This window comes from Phacochoerus africanus, chromosome 7 (assembly GCF_016906955.1).
Source record: "Phacochoerus africanus isolate WHEZ1 chromosome 7, ROS_Pafr_v1, whole genome shotgun sequence".
Lineage (NCBI taxonomy): Eukaryota > Metazoa > Chordata > Mammalia > Artiodactyla > Suidae > Phacochoerus > Phacochoerus africanus.
Window position 1 is genome coordinate 102,463,868 of NC_062550.1, and position 22,422 is coordinate 102,486,289.

At 40.6% G+C, this 22,422-nt stretch overlaps 1 protein-coding gene across 4 annotated transcripts in view; it reads right to left on the bottom strand.

Annotated features, from left to right (window-relative positions):
* TMTC2 (transmembrane O-mannosyltransferase targeting cadherins 2) overlaps positions 1-22,422 on the bottom strand; it is a 415,894-nt gene that overhangs the window by 55,062 nt on the left and 338,410 nt on the right. For all 4 annotated transcript variants that reach the window (XM_047788345.1, XM_047788343.1, XM_047788342.1 and 1 more), the window contains one exon: positions 21,098-21,161. In XM_047788345.1, coding sequence (XP_047644301.1) covers positions 21,106-21,161 — 56 coding nt within the window. In that variant the 3' untranslated portion in view covers positions 21,098-21,105. The remainder of the gene's footprint in view (positions 1-21,097; positions 21,162-22,422) is intronic.

Consider the following 22,422-nt stretch of genomic DNA (forward strand, 5'->3'; position numbering starts at 1 on the left):
AAACCCCCAAGAGTCAGCACTGCCTAGGGAAAGGTCATGACCTGGGAGGGGGGGGTTGGTCAGTGCTTGGAGTTGAAAGGAGCTTCCTTTGTTCACCACCATGAGATACTTCAAACTGAGATTCTCACGATGAGCCTGTAAAGATTTTAAGGATTTAAAATTTAAAGATGTTATGGCTTAGGTTTTGGCTCCTGTACTTCTTACAGAGGCATCCCGCTGGCCAGAGAGCAAGCTATTGCTATTTGTTTGATTTAGTGTCAGAGTGCCTCTTGTGCCCAAGTGATTCCTTGGTTTGGCTAAAAGCACATAAAAAAATATAAAAATGAATCTGCCATACTGCGAATTAATTATCTTCTGAGACACCACAGCTAATAAGAGCAAGAGTCCCATAAAATTAATAAAAACAATAATCCAATAATCATAATCACATTCACTGAATGCTTATGATATATGCCCTTCAAGTTTCTCAATTAATTCTCACACCAACTCTGTGCCAAAGATAAAGTGGGGAATTTGAGTCAATTTGTACAAGGCAATACATTTAAGTGGCTGAACCAGAATAAAAGTAAAAGTTTTCCCTCCGTTTTATAATAAAACGAACGCACCAATGAGCAGGTGTTTCAGAAGAACCCGTGATAGGAAGCGCACGGAAATAATCCAAAAACTCATTATATCACTTTGATTTTAAAAAATGAGATGACAACCTTTGGTGTACACTGATGATATTCCGGGCACTGTTTTAAATGCTTAAAATCTATTAATGCCTTGGCTCCTCAAGACGACTTTATGATTTAAGTACTACTAATGCCCCTTTTGACAGAAGAGGAAACTCAAAGGCAGGGAGGTTAAGTAACACAGTCAAGGTCACAAAGTAAATGGCTTAGCTGGATGGAAGCAAAACCAATCAGGAACAGAATGCTAGTCTTGAAACTATGGATCCAGACAGACCTCATGGCACATTAGAATCAACTGGGGAGCTTTAAAAACTAGGATGATGGGCTCTCTCTTTGACCGATTAAAATCCGAGCGTCTGGCGAGGCCCAGGGCTCAGTGTGTTGCAAAAGCTCCCCAGGTGATTTTAATGCAGCTAGGGCTGAGAACGTCTGCACAACCCAAGCCAAGACCACTATTTTTATTCTCAGAAAATAACCTTCAGGCTCAAGGTCAATGGCAGGAGGGAAAACTCAGTAGTAAACAACAGAGCTATACCCCTATTGCCTTTGCTGCGGTAGAAAATTTATTAGCATTGATTGTAAGCAAGACACCATAGATAACTTGCAATAGAACCCAAGAATGAAGGCAGCATCCTGGGCTTATTTAATGAATGTCAAAGCTGACTTTCTTATCAGTTATAATTGGATAGTAAATTTACCTTATTGTTTCTAGAAACAGTTCGGGAATGCCATGTTAAAAGAGGCCTTACAGCATCTTTTTTCACTTGGGCTCAAACAGATGGTTAATTTCTAAAGTGTTCATTTCATTCCGCAAGTTCTATTTTTCATGACACTCTATTTCTGATCAAAACAGAGGACAATATTTTCAAGGCATAAGGAATATCCCTCTCCATTCAAGTGAATACTCATTACCATCTTCCTACTGTTTGGTGTATAGGGTTTCAAACAACATACGAAGTCCCAAAGAGAAATCTGGGATGCGAAAGTGTAGCTAATGAAAACGGGGTATGGACTGCCATTAAATACGTACAGAAATACATACCCACGTACATACAGCCGTGCCCTGTTCTTGGGGCAAATAAAATGGCTACGAGAAAAGTAGGGTAGATAAAGGATAAAGCTTGGTAAAACCTACCTGTTGAGAGGAGGAGGGCAAATATTGACTCTGCCAAGAGCTTTTCTCAGAGGCATACTTCCAAAGAATGTGCAACCCATTCCTTGGCTTCCCTCCCTTTGTTTAGTTTTCCTCAACCGATGGAACTCATGAAAGAAGAAATAGCCAAGACCAATTGCGGAGGGGGCTCCCGTGGAGTGCTCTTTTCCAGGGAGGAAGTGTTGACTCCATGACCCCATTAAAAACAGATCACCGCCAAATCCTGACCCGGGAGCGCAGTCCCCACTCTGGCCCTTGCTTCCTCGCTCAAAAAGGCTCAGGACTGGGATAGTCAGTGATGCCAGAAGAGCCTGGAAAGAAAAAGAAAAAAAAAAAAGCCCTCCCTGGAAAACACACAGACTAGTTGAGCCACTTCGTTATTTCTGTCTTTAAAATTATTTCTCAACCATAGTCAGGTTTCTTAAAATATGGGCACTTTCTCTTTCGGAGGCTACGGCCTTTTGCTCACGCTTATGAAAATGGTGTATGACAGAAACCCCGGACTCACAGGACTGTGGCTTCTCCTATTAGGTCTCTGGCACACCTGCCCTCTCCGTGTGGCGACACCACAGGCCTGTGTATCCTTTCCCCTTTCAACGGTGTCATCCTCCTACTGTGTCTCCAAATATCAAAATAGGCCATCCATACACAGTAACATAGGGAAAAAAACCACAAAAGTTTTTTTTTCCTTCATAAAATTGACTTTTTTTCCCAAAAGGAAAACTTTGTAGCATATTATTCTACTTTTTTTTTTAACACACTTTTTTTTTTTAACCCTTCCTATTTTTAGCGTTGAAATATTTGTCTTTTTTTTTTTTTTTTTAAAGGGAATCTTATACAGGGTAAATTGAGGGAGATATGTCTGTTAGGGACTAATTTTTAAAAAAAAAACATTGGCCATTTTCAATAAAGTCTGAATAACAGATTTATAAAATCAGCTTCTCCCTTATTATTCAGTTTGTATTTTCCAGAGTAAAACGAGGCCTACAGAGCAGGCCTGCCGTCAGGGTAAACAAGACAGTTTAAGGGTTATCCTGATTTTCTTTGGTAATAATAAATGTGCTTTTATTTGGATTACACAGGTCTGTAGCAGCTGGTTCAAAGGTTATTTATGTGATTAGATTTGTTGTCACCTTACCATGGGCTGAGTCTCAGAATCTGAATGTACGAACACTTAGCAAGAGACCCAATGATCTGAGTGATTCTGAATTTCCTGCGAGTATGAATTCATTTCAAAGGTGACAGGGTTCATTGTAATCGCTGCCTCCTGAGACTCTGGTAGAGAGCCCAAAAGGGGCCAGGAGGGCTGCCAAGTCAGGGGAAGGGAAAGAAGATTTCAAGGTTCTACATTCAGTGAGTGTTAACAGTAAACATTATTCGGAGTTCCCGTGGTGGCGCAGTGGTTAACGAATCCGACTAGGAACCATAAGGTTGCGGGTTCGGTCCCTGCCCTTGCTCAGTGGGTTAACGATCCGGCGTTGCCGTGAGCTGTGGTGTAGGTTGCAGACGCGGCTCGGATCCCGCGTTGCTGTGGCTCTGGCGTAGGCCGGTGGCTACAGCTCCGATTCGACCCCTAGCCTGGGAACCTCCATATGTGGAGGGAGCGGCCCAAAGAAATAGCAAAAAGACCAAAAAAAAAAAAAAAGTAAACATTATTCTTCAACATCTCTTTTAAAAAGCCACTCAGACGGCTCTTGAAGTAAACGACAGTACAGCCTCTCAGTGTGTTCTTGGCAGCCAGGCTCGTGGCACTTGGTCTTATTTCCAGCATCGTACAAGATCGCCGAGTTGGGTGCCGAGCAGCCCGTGTTGCGGTTGGCTTGCATTGAGAGGCCGAGTTTTACTGGGGAGAAGACATGTGTGGGCAACATGTTTGAAACACCAGAAGCACATTCAGTGCTGTAAATGGCCACACTCTGAAAGGACAGGGAGCCAGCACAGCCTGAGAAGACAGAAGCATCCAGTGACTCCCTTTCTCAATACTGACCGAGCACCTCCGGTCTTCCAGGCACCACTGTATGTACTGGGAAAAGCGACGCACAGAAAAATAACGTCCTTGCCATCCTAGGGCTCACGCGAAGGAGAAGAGAGGCAGATGATGCAAATTCATAAGAAAAGACACAAGGCTGTAGAGGGTGATAAGACCAAGGATGAAAGACTAGCAGACTAGGATAGCAGCGGAAGGGGAGGAAAGTGGTACCTGAGTGTTTCCTAAGGAGCAGGATTGGAAAGGTTAGTGATATAAGCTGCTATTTGAGCAGATATTTAAGAGATGACCAGAGCTCAGCCATGCTGCTCTCTGGGGGAAAAGCATGGCAGGTGGAGGAAAGAGGGCATCTGATTATAAACGCCTGGAGGAAGGAGCACGCTTGAGGCTGAGACCCGCAACCCCGATTTGTTGGTTGTTTCTGTGACCTGGCAAATGGAACCGACGTCTTTAAAAATTATTCTCTGTGTGAAGAATATATAGACAAATTCCTGCAATGTAAACAATTTGCATGAGCTGTGGATCAAAGAGTAATCTAAACTGCTCTGTATGCACCGTTTAATTCCCACAACAAACCCTCTGAGGGGGCAGTTATCACCTCCATTTACCAAGTGAGCACATGAAGCTTAGGGAGGTAAGCAACATACCCAAGATTTCAGAGCCAGAGGCAGGTGGAGCCCAGTTTAATACACCCAAGCCATTTGATTCCAGACCCTAAACGGCTAAGCCATACTGCCTACCAGGGTTTGTGAAAAAGGCATGATTCCACTGGGAGTTCACTGCACAGACTGCTCTTCTGAAACCAGTAAAGTCATTCAAGAATGCTATTTTTAGCAATGCCCAGTAAAGAGGCAAATCTTATGTGCTATACATCTTTCTATACACTTGGAAGGCAAAACCCAAATCTGATATAGCATGCTGGAAGTAGGGAACTTTTTTTCACTGTTGCCATATCATGAGTGGGATAGGGTTTATCTCTAAACAATTACAATTTTTAATGCTATTAAGGTACACAAAATATACATTCATGATTAATATGTATACTTTTGGAGAAACAGCATATATAGCTAGATCAGGTGGGACAGGATGGATATAGCTTCCTGAACATATGTGAAAATAAAAATGTGACATATAGTTGAAGGTGCTACACTATACCTAATCTACACCATATCAATGGTCGGTTAGCATTATATACTAATTTTATGAAAACATGTAGTTCAAAATAGGTACTCATAACCTATTCCCCTTGATTGTCAAAATTTAGTTATGGGAGTTCCCACTGTGGTGCAGTGGAAATGAATCTGATTAGTATCCATGAGGATGCAGGTTCAATTCCGAGCCTCGCTAAGTGGCTTGGAGATCCGGTGTTGCCGTGAGCTGTGGTGTAGGTCAGCAGCTGTAGCTCTGCATCAGCTCCAGCCTGGGAACGTCCCTATGCGGCAGGTGTGGCCCTAAAAAGCAAAAAAAAAAAAAAAAAAAAAAAGAGGTGTGTATCATCACCATTCCTACCGTTACTAGGGATCCTGAGTTGTTCTGAGGCGATTGACAACACCCACCTAGCAGAACTTTGGTTATTCCCAGAGCCTAGCATGTTCTAGCACACTTTAAGTGCTGTAGCATGCTCATATTTGAGGAGGCAATACATTTCCATTAAAGCAGAGCTGAAAATTCAAACTGAGTTTGAATAAGAATTGAGTCATATATTTTTATGCTACAGTTCCTTCCATATAAATATGTTCACCATTTCCAGCAACTTTCGTGTAGATATGTGAGAAGTACTAGGATTGGATAAAGTAATATGAAGGACTACAAGGTCAATTCTGAATTACTCAATAAAAGCTTTTTGCTATAATTCTCCATTAATAAAACTTCAGATGAAATACCTACAATCAATTTAGCATATTTCTAAGCCGTTTTTTTTTTTTTAACCTCCATGCCTGTGGTATATGGAAGTTCCCAGGCTTGGGGTCGATTGGAGCTGCAGCTGCCCTCCTACACCACCGCCAGAGAAATCCCAAACATCCCATCTGCAACTGATGCCACCGCTTGAGACGATGCCAGATGTTTAACCCACTGAACAAGGCCAGGGATGGAACCCACATCCTCACGGGTTAACTATGTTGGGTGCTTAACTCACTGAACCACAACAGTTCCTAGAGTTTTTTGGTTTTTTTTTGGGGGGGGGTTTCCCCCCTCTTTTTCAAGGAACTTTTTACAGGAGAATGTTAATATGGCTTTATTTATATATAGGAGAATTTAATTTATTTATTTATTTATTTATTTGGAAATCTTAAAGAATATTTTATTTTATTTTTTTAGGATTTTTGTTTTCGTTTTTGTTTTTTTTATAATTTTTTTTTATTTTCCCACTGTATAGCAAGGGGGTCAGGTTATCCTTACATGTATACATTACAATTACATTTTTTCCCCCACCCTTTCTTCTGTTGCAACATGAGTAGCATGACAAAGTTCTCAATGCTATTCAGCAGGATCTCCTTGTAAATCTATTCTAACTTGTGTCTGAGAAGCCCAAGCTCCCGATCCCTCCCACTCCCTCCCCCTCCCGTCAGGCAGCCACAAGTCTCTTCACATAGGAGAATTTTAGATTCCTGTGTATTTAAACATGTTTGTGCTAGACCTGAAATCACAATGACCTTACTATATGAACTCTTTCTCAAATATATCTCTAGACCATAATAAACATACAGTAGAAATAAAATAAAATCTGATATGGTACACACATATCATTTTACGAATGTGTTCTCTCATTTACAGAACACAACTTCACTAAACACCAAAACTTCACAAAGAAACTGCCAGGTCAGTGAGAACCTATTGTCCAAGGCATCTGGCTTTCCAAATCCTAAAGCAAACCTTTCACTAAATAACTTTGCTTCCTTCAGGTTAGAAAAGAAAAGGAAATAAATTACCTTTATGAGAAAAAAAGCACATTTACCGTAGTTGTGTGAGTGAGTCCAGGGCAAAGTAATCAATACCTTTCAAGCAATACAAAATAGGAATTTCTTTGCTATATTTCTTGAAGTCCCTAAATATTCTTTAAAGACACAACACAGGAGATGATTGAATGCATGCATTGTTGTATACGCTGTGGAAGATGCAAACTTTAAAGACTCATAAAATATATAAACCACTCAGGAATCACAACATCCTTTTTTCTCATTATAACCCCAGGACCTATTTTAGAAACTGACATATAATAGGCACTCTGCTTCTCAGCTTTTAAGTCTGTGCCCTTTTCACTTTTCCAATGTTTCTTCATCGAGGGTCCATAAACCATGTGGGGTGGGGTGGCTACAGGGATACATTCAAGGGTCGGTGAATTAACTTCAAGAATTTGTCCACTTTGCTAAACAGCCTTCCCCACACAATGATTAACTTACACATATTTTAGACAGTTTGAATCACCACATTGTAACCAACTGTCTCTTGATTTCAGGGTCTGAGGTTTTATGTGTGATGATTATTGAATTTCGGGTGGGAAATCTTCTAGAAGACACAGGGAGTTAAGAGCATACGTTCTGACACCAGACTGCTTGGATTTCTATCTCGGCTCTACCACTAGCTGTGAGATCCCAGAAGACAACCCTGTCTGAGTTTCCCCATCTGTAAAAGTGGGGTAGAACTTAACTTTTTAAAAATTTTTAAAAATGTTATTGGGGTATAGTTGATTTACAATGTTGTGAGCAGTTCTGCTGCACCACAGAGTGACTCAGTCACGCATGGACACACAATCCCTTCTTTTTCAGATTCTTTTCCCAGATAGACCATCACAGAATACTGGGTAGAGGTCCCTGGGCGACACAGCAGGTCCCTGTTGGCCAGTCATTCTGCATACCACAGGGTGCATATGCCAATCCCAATTTAAATTTAACTTTTGACCTAGTGCCCATGTTGTCAAGCTGACAGCTCTTAATTTTTTTAAAAAAGCTATTTTTCTGGTCTCAATATTATACTTATTCTTCTCCAAGTTATGAAGACATTTTTGGATAATAATTCATGATAGGCACAAGCAGAAATAATGGACCTATAATAATTGTTTATCAACTTCTAACCCACTCAATAGTATTATTTCCATTTAGATGAATGCTCTCTTTTTTCATATCCCTAAGTTAGGTGTGTGAAACAGGTTCCCAACTTCCAAACACGGAGACCACAGTTTATAGAAATTCAAGTGCAAGTGATGGGTTTCAAGCAATGACACGGTACCACGGCGCTTATAATTCACGAGCTGTTCACCATACAAGTTCCCTACGAGCAGGAAATGCTTAGGAGTCCCTGGGTCAATCTGCATACTGGAAAACAAAATAATCAAGTTATATTACTCAAGGAAAGGAAAAATAAGCCTAGGTGCACACATCCAGCAAAGATTTCCATGACTAATCAAAGCATATAATCTTCCCTGAGCAGCAAAAGAATCCCATCTTCCAGACCTATGAAATCTATTGCTCTCAGTGCCAGCCTAAGAAAAACATACCAAAAAGAAAATCTCTAATGTGGAGAAAAGTAACTAAATGTAAGTGAGAAATTATAAATTCTACCTCAGAATCTCTTTTCCCCTAAGACAATCCATAAATAAATACAGATACCCATGTACCTGGGGCTTGTGGTTTTACGTAGAGTGACCTACAGAAATACAATTTTTTCATTTTTAAATTAAAAAATACAACGTTGTGTCAATGTCTGCTGTATATTAAAGTGACCCAGTATATATAGTGACCCTGTATAGATAAAGTGACCCAGTCAGGCAGATATATTACATTCCCTTTCTGATATTATCTTCCATCATGGTCTGTCCCAGGAGAGTGGACATAGTTCCCTGTGCTGTATGGTAGGACGTTGTCTTTTATCCATTCTAAATGTAATAATACCTTGCATCTGCTAACCCCGAATTTCCAGTCCATCCCACTTCCTGTCCCTTTCCCTCGGCAACAAGTCTTTTCTCTATGTGAAATACAGTTTTAAAATCCTTTGGTCTTTCACTATTTTCATATTGATACTTTTTCAAACACAGTTTTTCCACAATTTCCAGCATCATTTTAATAATGCATCTAATCATTGATGAAGTACCAGTGCATATTATGATCTGTTTATTAGAAGAGATTTGGTTGCTGATAGATACACACGATAGCATACATGTAATTACAAAGAAAAGCACAGGCAGCTGAAACAGATAGAAGCGATGATTAAAAACTTTTAATAAACATACGACTCTTTGGGGAAAAAGACAGTTGAACCTTGTTAAGAAAAGGGAAAACCACTATTGGTTTTCTGTAGTGATGGTGAAAAATGCACTATATATGCAAAGAAAAATAATTTGTTTCCCAGGAAAACTAAATTAATATGTATTGAGGATTTCTATTTGTTTCAGTAGCTTTTATTAGTATTCATAAATAAATAATTAGTGAAAATTTGAGGTGGAATCAAAAAATAAACTGTAGTTCAAGTACAGCTTCCATGGGGAAGATGCAGCTGTCTTTTATATGATTAAACACTGAAGCAGACAAGGACAGAGTAAATGAGATTGAGGGATAAGAAAAAAAGGGGCTGAGAGCAGCAGCAGCAGTGTTCTCTATTGTCTTGCTGAGCTATCTCATATCCTACTTGCAAAAACACAGCTGAATGGTTCGACATGTACTTTAAGTAATTATTTCTTTAGTTATAAATTGTCAGAGGTACTATAACTATATAGAAATTATTTGGTAAATTATTCTAACAAATATTTTCAAATTTCTTTCTTTCTTTAACATTCAGCATTCCTAAACTGGGGGAGGTACTTTTAACGTGAAACCACTTCCGTGATTGGTCACTGCAAAGCCCTGTCACGAAATTTTTAATGGCACCATACTTGCCCTCTTCCGGTTGCTATTTACTCTTTTTTTTTTTTTAATGGAGACTGCATTTTATTACACAAAAATTTAATTTTTATATAATTTAGCCATCACATGTATTATATGGAAATATCATCTAACTTAATCCTCAAGTAACACCCTGGGGAAGGCGCCATCCCGGACCATTTGACAGGTGAGGCAGCTGGGACCAGAGGCACATGGGGCTTTCATTAGCTGTCCTCTCTCCTCACCTCATCTCTCCCAGCGGATCCCACCAATGGGTCCTTGAGGGCCCACTTTCTCCGTGGGGATTATATCAGCGACCTCCCCCCCCCCAAGAGGAGGAAAACGGGCTCCTGGAAGTATGAAAAAAGTCTTAGGTGACACAAAGATCTGCGCTTTGGAGTTCCCGTTGCGGCCCGATGGAAACAAGTATCCATGAGGATGCAGGTTCAAGCCCTGGCCTCGCTCAGGGGGTCAAGTATCTGCTGTTGCCATGAGCTGTGGTGTAGGTCACAGACTAGGCTCAGATCCCGAGTGGCTGTGGCTGTGGTGTAGGCCAGTGGCTATAGCTCCAATTTGACGCCTAGCCTGGGAACCTCCATGTGCTGCAGGTGTGGCCCTAAAAAGCACACACACAAAAAAACCAAAAAAAAAAAAAAACTGTAGTTCTTCAAGCCTCCACCCTCCCTGATGCTATCTTGCTCCTCACGCTTTAATTTCTATTGTTGGGGAGACTCTTAAAATTAAATGTATTCTCCTTAAGGGAACAATGAGGAAAAGAAGGTTGAGAAATACTGCTTTAAGACAAAGACCATCTCAGATGTCTTCTCAGTGGCATAAATGTCTTTCTGGGACAGAGCTGGTCCTTAGTTCTGTCTGATGGATGGATTCTGGCACACACGGTTCAAATCTCTACTCTGTCGTTAAACAGCTACAAAGGACACAAAGCGACATGATGCTCTGGGCTCACCGTTAAGAGACGTCCTCAGGAGTTCCCGTCGTGGCGCAGTGGTTCACGAATCCGACTAGGAACCATGAGGTTGCGGGTTCGATCCCTGCCCTTGCTCAGTGGGTTAAGGATCCCGCGTTGCTGTGAGCGGTGGTGTAGGTTGCAGACGCGGCTCGGATCCCGCGTTGCTGTGGCTCTGGCGTAGGCTGGTGGCTACAGCTCCGATTCAACCCCTAGCCTGGGAACCTCCATATGCCACGGGAGCGGCCCAAGAAATAGCAAAAAGAGAAAAAAAAAAAAAAGAGACGTCCTCGGCGAAGACCAAAGACACAGACGGCCCTGCGAGCCGCGCTCCCGGGAATGAGGGCCAGAGCTGGCAGACGTGGCAGCCACCCAGTCCAATGAGCTGCTATTTACTCTTCAAAAAGGCAACATGGCCTAAGATGTCATGCTCTGTCACAATAAATACACTGTACAGCTGCATTTCTGGGAGTGATGTCAGCAGCGCTCACACTGAAGAAAGTGAACACAGCAACAGCAAAAAAACGGGGATGAAAACCGCACAGGAACAATGAGAGTCAGTCTCACTGAAATGTCCTCTTCCGAAAAAACTGAGTTCTCTACCGTTTTATTTTTTAATGTAACCACAATGCCGTTTTTAGGATAACTGATGAAACTCTGAATACCGGAGTACACTGGCTATTTGTTGGCACTTGATATCTAAGGAAATCAAATTTGATTATAAGACAAAGACTGAAACTTTTTGCAGCATACAATTTTTCCCCCCTCTTAAATATGTCCTTCTCTTCAGCTCTCTTCCAGGGTTTGTCAGCAAAGATAATCGCAGTTATGTATTTAAGCACATTCTTTTCAAGTTGATAAAGAAAAACTCTTGACTTTGCCATTATCTAGTGACAAGAAGTTTTAGCATTATAACAACTCAGTCTGGAAAAACAATGTCATCCAGGATGACATAAACTCTTCCTTGACCAAAAGAGACAGACTTCTCTGAGTCCTCTTTTTATTTTATTTTTATTGAAGTATGATGAATCTACAATGTTGTATTGGTTTCAAGTGTACAGCAAAGTGGTTCAGTTATACATACACATACACATGTTTGAGTGTGTATATATATATATATACATGTATGTGTGTAGTTTTTCAGATTTATTTCCATTATAGACTATTATAAGATATTTAGTATAGTTACCTATGCTCTACTAAGGTTGCTGTGTATCTGTTTTATATATAGTAGCATATATATGATAATCCTAAGCCTTCTTTTTGACTCGGCCTCATCATTGGGCCTTTTTAAAGGCCTGCCTAGCTCACCTGTGGCAAGAATTCTGCTGAGCCACTTTAGTGACAATCCCCCCACACCCTTGACATTGAATCACACTGGCTCACCTTCCACAGGATTCTGCTCAATGGGTTTCAAAGAATCCCCCCACCCTTGAGGTCTCTTCCCAGTCACCCTCCTCCACTGACCACTCCCAGCTGCCTCTGCCGTTTCCAGGCTGAGCTCTCTCTATGTCCACAGTTACAGAACTTAGCATAATAGACTTGAATAAAATCTTACTATTTTTAAAAGCATTGAAATAATTCTAGTTGGTACCCCCAGGTAGGAGCATTAAGCAGTGTGGTTAGATTAGCTCCGTTAAAAAAAAGAAAAAGAAGAAGAAGAAAAAAAGAAAACTCAAAAAAGCAGGAATCCAGTTTCTCTAGAGAAGGGACTAAAGGCATTTTAGTGTGTGGTCCCACCATTCAAACAATGATAGCTATAAATCCATGTAAAGGATACCCCCCCAAAGAAATGTGAGTAAAAATAAACATGCTTGGAAATCAGAGATCAAAATTAAGCAGAATTTCCCAAAGGTTTTTAGCTTCCTCCACCCTCAAGGAGTCAAGCTGATTTCCTCCACAGCCAAGAGCCACGCAAGTTCCTGCTCGTGCCTCACACCTGCCTCGTCCTTTTCTGGTGGTGAATCTAAGGCACCCACAAGGCATAGACACGTTTTCAAAACGCAGTGCTCAGCAACGACTGCGTGTGGACTGTGATGAATGAAGACATGCTCCAAGGATGGAAACACTATACATTCCGCTGAGCTCAGCCCAAAGAGCTGATCCCGTCTAGGTGACACCTAGCCCACACCAATGGTGAGTAACCAAGCGGACTGACTGTACGAGCCATCTTTGTCTTCGAAGCATGAAGAGTCATCCAAGACGACAGAGCAAAGAAAAACAGTAACCGCTGCAGAAATGTATTTTTCTGGTTTATCCAACATGTTTGAAACAGAAGTATAACACAAAGCAATGACAATGGAAGCAGAGAACGAGGAATACACCGAAAACAAGACTCTGTAACTGGGTGGAAGTAAAACGATATTTAAATACTTTGGAAAGAAGATCTCCAATCGAAAGGAGTGTGAAGACAGATGTGGGTGTAATGCAACTGAAACTGATCCTGGCAAAACCAAGGCTCCCAGGGAAGTGGACATCTATCTGGCGGAAATTTGATGAGAGGGATTAGATATTTGATTTCTACAGCCGTGGGCATAAATGGACATACTATTAATAGGTTTAAGCCTATTTATGATCTGAAGGAGAAGGAGGGTTTGTTGACTTAACTTCTCTATGTGTGAATAAACAGCCATCCTTCTTTCAATGCTATCTCTGGGCCCTTTTCATAAAACCAAGAAAAACACAGGGGGAAAACGAGAGAAAGGCAATTTCTCTCGTGATGGAAACCTCTTTATTCTGGGTTGGCCAACTGACTCCATTTCTGACTCTAACATACATACTATGTATTTCAAACTGAAATGACGAGTGAGAGTGGGAAATATATGTACAATATTAAAACCCATTCTACTCATAAGTCAATCTGGTGATTCGGGGATCCATATATTATGAAGGTCTGGAAGGCAAGAGACACATGGTACATGCTCTTCCCTCAGCACAGAAGCTTGTGGAAAGTTTTGGAAAAGGCCATATGGTTTTTCCTCCATTTACGAGCAGAAATGTGGTTTAACTGCTTCCCAGACATATTATTATTAACCCTGCCATTTTTTCCCCCAGTGAGATGGTGAGCTCAGTAATTCCCCCTGCTCCACACCCCTTACATGGTCAAATCTGAATCTGTCCTGTTTAACTTCATTTCATGGTCTCTTGTTCTAATTAGTGTTGGGGAATATCTTTCCCGTCAGAAAAAAACAAAAACAAAAACAAAAACAAAACCCCCAAAATCTTGCAACTCAGAATATTTTCCGTCTCTTTTATCAGAAGGTAATTCTTAGCCTTTCTCCCCCGGATCCTACTCTGGTTGTTTCTACTGCATAGCCGTCTCTCCCCAGCCCACCACACCCTACCCCACCCCACTACCATATTTACAGTAAAAAGGGTAGTCCAAATTCAAAGTTATAGACTGTAGCATCTATGTTCTAGCTCCTAACACAGCGGCACTCTCTTACTGTAAGCTTCTTTCTTTGAAGCCCGTATTTCTCATTTGATCTTTTGACATATAATCATTGCTAAAGAGCTCAAATGGATACCATCAGCTTTGATTTTATAATAACGCTCTGAAATATCTTATGTCCTAAGTGCCCGGGAAAGGTATAATGCATGGATGTGATTTCTACAGGACAGTTTGATCCTTGGAACACATCCCCCTTTAATTCATACATAATGAAGGTACCCTGGAAAACATTCATTAAATATTAACCTCTTAGAAATATAAAGGGTGACTACACCTACTGTAAAAGGCAGAGAACTGAATCAAAACTAGAAGGAATCTACCAGTGATCTCAGAACTGAGAATGAACCCCAAGTAACAAGGGTTTAATGCCAGTGTCTCCACAAAAATGGACCACCACTGGCACTTATTTGTCATGTATAAAAACTACAGGCCTACATCAAGTATTATTAACTGGTGGCCCAGCACATCCAGCTATCCACAGGCCTTTGACTTTAAATTCTGCTTTTTTTTTTTTTGCCACAGGATCAATAGATAGCCAAATAATTATGAATGAAGTACTACTTAAGCTCCCTCTATTTCTAATTTTCTTTTTTTTTCCTCCTTATTATTCACATAGTCTACGTTTTCTTCTTCGTGCCTGGGGAAGACATAATCCCTTATCATCTTCAATATCTTCTTTGCTCTCCCCTCTACATGGACACATTTCAATCTCACATTTAAATATATACACACAAGCACAGGTGTACACACATGCACCCTTCTTTAACATCTATCTTTAACATTTAATACATAGCTAATATTTTTTTGGTATTGCCTTTTTTATCATTTATTTATATATATATATTTTTCTACTGTGCCTTCATTCATTTACCTCCACACTGATTTAAAGATAGCATTTGACACTCTGCTTCCAAGTCGCTGTTTCCTTAACCCCGTAAAAACTTCTTCCCACATTCCTTGCATGCAACTGAACTTGTGAAGGCAGCCGATGCCGCCTCATCCCCTGAAGTCAAAGGATGTTCTCAGCCCTTGTTTTTCTCTACTGGGTAGCAGCTGTTGAAACTGCTCAGCAATTTTTTTTTTTTCCCCCCATTTTAGGGCAGTACCCATGGCATATGGAAGTTCCCAGGCGAAGGGTCAAATCAAAGCTGTAGCTGCCGGCCTACACCAGGGCCACAGCCACAGTAGATGGGAGCCCTGCCTGCCACCTACACCGTCACCCAGGGCAACTGCTCGCCACTGTTGATTCCTACATCCCGCTGTTGTCTTAGGCCTTCCTCAGCCTATATGCCAAGTGCAGGGATGCTGGGGCTGTGACATGAGCTCTCTCCTCCTTTCTCATCATCTTGGCGACCTCATCCTCTCCTCTCGCACCATCTCCTGTCTGGGACTCCCCCACCCCTATGTTTAATGGTGGCCTTTATCCCACCCACCCACCCTTCAGGAATGTCCCACCGAAACTTAGAAGACCCTGCCTCTTATTTAGAATCTGCCCGGTCCAAATATAACACTTCCTTCCTGAAGTAATCATACTCTTCTGTCCTATTTCTGTCTAGGGTATGTCTTTTGTTTTTTTCCCCCAATTTATTTGAATACAAAATTTGGGAACATTCATTAGGTCAATGAATGTTCCTACTCATATCTTTTTTTTTTTTTTTCCTTTTCCTTTCTTTCGCAGGGCCACACCTGTGGCATATGGAAGTTTCCAGGCTAGGGATGAATCAGAGCTGCAGCTGCTGGCCTCCACCACAGCTCACAGCAACGCAGGATCCTTAATCCACTGAGTGGGGCCAGGGATCAAACCTGCATCTTCACGGATATGAGCTGGGTTTGTGACCCACGGAGCCACGATGGGAACGCCCTCCTGCTCATATCTTATCAAACAACTTGCTTACTTCTTCTACCCGTTCTTCTCCATTCCACAGTGTTTCTGTACTTTAGGAACTATTATGTGTTGTGCCCATACTATTTCCATGAACTTTTATTGGTCTGCATCTTTCATCGCCACTTTCCCATCGCATCTTCATCGCATCATATAAGGGGCACCCTAATCACGCCTTTCCTTACGTCATCCTGCTTAATACAATCCTGGAACACAAATGATCATTCTCAGTGTGACATTCATTGCCTTTCATCTGGTTTTATTGTATTTTCCAGTTCTGTCTCCCACTGCTCTTCCCCTCTGCCCCCTACCCCTGGCAACATTAACCACATCCACTTATTGTTCCTTGGGCAGAATTCATGCTTTCTGAGGCCACGTCCTTGTTGCTGCATCTGTCCCTAACCTGCCAGAATTCTCTTTTCTCCTCCTCCTCCTGTTAAAAGCTTCATCTATAAACATCCAGTCATTCAAGAGCCTCTAAGTTTGCCAGATCCGACTCAACGTTTTAAGGATCAGTCCAGCTTAAAGTAATTTTTTTCTCTCTTGTGCACGTTTCCAGCTCAAAGCACTAATCCCACAGATCATTTACTGCCCTGAAATGCGAGGATTTGGGTTCTCCCCTCCCCTCTTTCCTCACATTCGGTCATGCATCTCCCAGGGTCAGGGTTAATTTTTCTCAACTTTGAAAGCCTACTGCCCTTGGCGTAGAGTTTTACACAATGTTAGAACTTAATAAAAAGGAAGTTGAATGACTTCAGACCCCAAAACAATTACAAGCAGAAAAATACAAATTATATAGACTTCATCATTGGGAATGACCCGCTTCCAACTCTGGGGTTTGCGAAACGCCAAATAGATCTGGGTGACTTTGTACTAGGCAAATTCGCCATTCTTCACATTTCAATTAAAAAAAAACCAAACAAGCCATAAATTAATGCAGAATTTGGCTTACTTCCCACAGGATGAACAAAACAGTTTCACTTTACGTTTCCCGCTAGTCCTTAAGAGTCAGCAGTTTCTGATGTGCCTCAGCGGGAGGAAAGACAGAGAAAGTGTTTTCTTTTTAAAGTAACCTCCACAGGAAGATCGGTTTTATTTATAAAAATGGAAAACTGAATGCTTAAAAATTTTAAAGGGCAATTTTGGTAAAGAGTTCGCCCATCACGAAAATATGTTTTAATATAATATGAGGTTTAATTTTTTTGATTAAATAAAAACTTAAAGGGTATCATTTTTTTGCCATAAACATATTGCTCTTAATGTGCCCATTGGTAAATGACAACGTATTGAATAATCTGATAGGAAGAGGTAATATCAGAATCTAAAATTTAAAATCATACATGCCTGTCACTTTAAATTTCTTTCATCATTTTACTGTTTGGTTACCAGGAGTCTTTGTATATGAAAAAATCCAAAAACTCAATTAATACATTTAAAATAAATTGTACAGAAAAACATGGCTTTTGTAGAATAGAAAAAATAAAGCAATGCATCACGGAACATACTAAAGAAATGGAATAGGTATTATTATTATTTTTTCTTTTTACATTGGCACACATGTCATATGTTCCTGGGCTAGGGGTCGAATTGGAGCTGCAGCTGAGGCCTACGCTACCACCAAGGCAACGCTGGATCTGAGCCACATCTGCAACCTATGTCACAGCTTGCGGCAACACCGGATCCTTAACCCAGGGATTGAACTTGCATCCTCATGGACGCTATGTTAGGTTCTTAACCTGCTGCACCACAACGGGAACTCTGAATAGATATTAATTATTAAGAGAGCAACCCATCCCACAGATAATCAACAGTCTTCTCAACATGATGCTAACTAGAGGTAGTACAGAGTGGCAATCAAAATTTTACTTTGCATAGTCATGTTCTGACATGAACCCGGCTGAAGCATCCACACACAGCTACTGATTGCTGTAGCCGAAACGAAACAATAGAAGAAAATGCTTTATGATAAATAAGAGTAAGATGAGATTACCATGCAGACGAGAAAAGGAGAAAAATGATAGTAACACTACCTAAATAGGGAATAAGAGTTGAGGTCTGTTTTTTATGTTCTCATATAAACAGGTAACTGAAATTTATTAACTTAAAGTACAGAAATAACATAACAATGTTTTTACGACAAAGGGATCAAACATCTGTGAGCAAGATAAATGTCAGATGGATGTTTTAATTTAGGTCACATGCTAACTGCTAATAAATCATGACATGGGACTATTGGTTAAATAGGTCTCTTCAGATCAGAATACAAACTTCTATTATTGTCAAGGTTTGTATTGCAATAGTATGGCCTTGGTGGCATCTTACTTAGCTAGATTATGTGCAGGAAATAATCTGTACATAAATAGGCAAAATTTATACAACGGATTAGGAAAAGGCCAAATCTGTTGATCCATCAATTATAACATATAATTACTGTCAAATATAAACTTCATATTCTATCTAAATCCATAAAATACTTAATTTATTGTTACCAGATAAGGGACGTATCATTTGAATAAATGTATTTTTCAAAAGCAATCTGCAGCATGTTTATGAAGAAACTTTTTGGGGCTTCGAGAAAAGTGGCTTCAAATTGGAGATTAAATATTGATTTTATGATTTGGCCAGTCACTTAAAATAAATATTCTCATAAGTCAGGTTTAAATCTTGTGGTGCCTCGTTGTCTTTTTCATTTTTTAGGTCAGGTCAGCAGTTCAGATAGCTTTTCTTCTCATTAACCCATTACAACATGCTGAGGAAGACCAGCTGATCAGCCACTTCACAAAATGAAAGTGATATCCAAGGGACCACTTCTCAATGAGTAAAAGTTGAATTTATCATCATTTATTACATATATGAAAAGCACTGTATCATTATTTTAATCAATGTGATGGGACAAAGAAGGGAAGGAAGAAGGAAGGGAGAAAGAGAGTAAAAGAAACAAAGAAAGAAAGAAACAGAGAAAACAAACAGAGGGAGGAAGCAAGAAAGGAAGGAAAGAAGGAAGGAAGGAAGCAAAGCCAGACAAAAAATCCTGACTCCTGTCTTCAATGAACTTATAATAATAAGTTTAAGGTCACAAATTCAACCTTTTTCTTGGAAAGCTACACAAAGATGCCCAACTTGGGCATTTACAAGGCTGTGCCTCCTGTATACACCAGCCCCCCAGTCGTCCTAATTCCCTTTTCCTGCTCCATTTTTCTCCAAAGCGCTGGTCGCCAACAGGCATAATGGATGTGTTATCTGTCTCTTTCTCGTCCATCTCTGCATCACTAGATTGTACGCTCCTAAGGAGCAGCGACTCTTGTCAGTTCTGTTCACTGCTGTGTATCCGGTGCCTGGAAGAGTGCCTGGCACTTACGAGGTGCTCACTAAATATTTAATGATTAAATAAACGAAGGGACTATTATTAACCCCCCCCCCCCGCCCGACTTCTGGCTTGCATATTCTAAGACAGAACTGTATTGTGTTCCATCAAGCTTTCTCTTATGGACACATCAGCCTGCATTACAATGTGATTCCATTCACCAGCTGGGAAAGGGGCGAGTTACTCGGATCTCTCAATTTCACCAGAATGGGGAATCACAGGAGTATCTGCGGGTTGTTGTGAGGAAAGTATAAGAATGCACACGAAGTGCTAAGCTGGACACTAACAAGTGTTTAACACATTTTAGTGGTTGTTGTTCTTACAAGTGTTACATTATTTTCTTCTGTCGCAAACAGCTCACTGATTCCTAAATCCTTACCTCATAATTAATGAAACTGGGGACATTCAGAGTCAGGGCTAAGGTTCCATGTGGTTGAGTCTCATGGAAAAAAAAAAAAAAAAGCTACTTCTTGTGTGGGTTGCTTTCAGGAAGCATTAATCCTCCTCTCGTGCTGCCCAGACAGTACATACCCCTGCACAGGAACTGCCACACTGTATTTCAATTAGTTGATGATAAGTTTTCTCTGCTACACTGTGTGGTCTTTTGGGTGTGAAATCTCTGCATCCTATCACAAAGCAGGTGCTCTGCAGACATTTGCCCAATGGGTGACTTGCTGCACAGAAATGGAACTGATTCCATTATTTGCAGTCACGTCACATGTGCACTTTCATTACTGTTTCAAAATTACATTTCTCAATAGATGGTGTAAATCTAGAGAGCAGGGTAGAGATTTTGGTGTAGGAGAGTGACGCAGAGCAGTGTGGATGAGGAATAAAAGCAACGCCCTGGAATTCCATGATGTACCGTGAATAAAACGTGCTTCCAAGACCGACACAAACCTGATTCTTATTCTCTCATAAATGGTTACTCTATTTCAATAGTAATGATCTAATTTGTATCCATCTTACTTTATGGAAGTGTGACTACCCAGGGAAAACTTCTAATAAAAACATATTGGATAAGGTTGGAAAGCACAAATATCAGGAATGAGGATTGCAGAAAAGGAAAGAGGCACACAGCTTGAGGGTTGACTACATGCAAGAATCCAAAAATACTCGAGATGTCAGCTGGTTCATAGGTACGTAAGACCACAGCAAACATTCTTTCACAGAACTCGTTTTAAAGATCATCCAAATACAAATGGTTTAATCACGCTCAAGCCTATGTTCAAACGATAAACACTGATGGGCTTTACCCAGTAATTTGTACCTCTGGAAAAAGAAAGGAGCCTGAGACCGGTAGGTAGTATTGCTGAATCAGCCATGGGGTTGCCCATTCGAAATAAGTGATCAGGAAGTTCCTGTGGTGGAGGCTGGAGCCCAACGAGTCTCCATGAGGATGTGGATTCAATCCCTGGCCCCGCTCAGTGGCTTAAGGATTCGGCATTGCCATGAGCTGTGGTGTGGGTCACAGAGGCAGCTTGGGTCCTGTGTTCCTGTGGCTGTGGTGTAGGCTGGCAGCTGCAGCTCCCATTTGACCCGTAGCTGGGGAACTTCCATATGCCGCAGGGTATCGCCCTAAAAACCAAACCAAAACAAAAACCCCAAACCAAAATAAGTGATCAGAAAGAAAAAGCCCAGCATCAAAAGCCTTCTGTGTCGAAAAAACCCAGTATCACAGCCTTCTATGCCTATGTCATGAGGAGAGCCTCATGCTGTGAGTCCATCCTTTTGAGCAATGCTTCCCATTCGGAAGGTACTTACATTAGGCCTCAGCCTGGCTGCCAGATCATAATACTTCTCAGCTGCTTCATTGAGGCTAGCCTGTCTGTTAAAGACAATAAATAAATAAATAAATAAATACATAAATACATAAATAAATAAATAAAACTGTCATTTATTTTAAAATTGTAGATAGGTGAACAGAATAATTTTGCAGTAAAATGACATTAACATTTAAAAAATTATAATCATGCCAAATAATAAGCTGATGAAGCAAAGAAAAAAATCACATAAAACTGAATGCCCGAAATGTACTTGTCACTGTCTTTAAATGACATCTCCACTTAATGCTGTTCAGCAGGTATTACTATTTTCACTTGACACATTAGGAATGAGAAACGTTATTTTCCTTTTCCAAGCTAATTCAGATAATATGTTATGGGATTGGGATTCTCCTGCATCAATACGATGTCCCAGAAGAATCTTAACTGTCAAAAATAAAGTGTCACGATTACTACTCAGTTGGTTTTGTTTTATGAAAATAGTAAACATTTACAGGTTTTTAAAAAACAAATTCTATCCATCTAGAAAGTTAATTTCTTTCCAATTCAGGAGAGGAACCTTCCATTACATGTAGTCTGAAAAAGAAAAAAATAAAAAGAGGCTAGCCTCTCCCTCTATTTGCTCTCCGGCCATCAGGGCGGGCAAAGGATGCAGCCTCAGGTAATGGGATATCCTTGCTTAGAACTTTTATTCTTAAGCAAATGACCGAAAGATGACTAGAATTTGCTCACAATGGTAGAATCAACAGGTCTATGCTTAGTCTGTCTTTTCCTGTAAAGAACTGTTATTGGATATCCTGCTTCTTTACAGGAAGAGTCTGGGGCTACCTTATTTCCTGCTGATTTAAGCTATGTCTTCTGTCTATAATAAACTCAAGTTCCCACAGCCTTCAAATAGCTGGCTACAGCCAGTTTTTCTTAATGACCATCAAATACCATGAGCAGCATAGTTGACTTATACAAATGGGATGCACAGGGAACTTTATAAGTTTGTGCATTGTCTATTCTTGCAATTCACGGCAAACTTCTTGGTCTGGCCAACTGGTTAACAGAAGAAATCAAATGTCCAAATTTTGAGGAAGTGCAGCCAACCAGCCATCAAAACATGCTATGTTTTTTCAATCATGCCACTGGTTTCAGAAAACCCACCACGATGGTAGATAGTAAGAGCTAGAAAACTCTTGCAAATTGAGGGGTAATCTGATGATCATGTTTGTGGGGTAGAGAAGAAATGCCACTGGAAGATGACTGCAGAGCACAACTACAATGTGAAAAACAGTGGTTAATGTTGGGATCTTGCAGTCA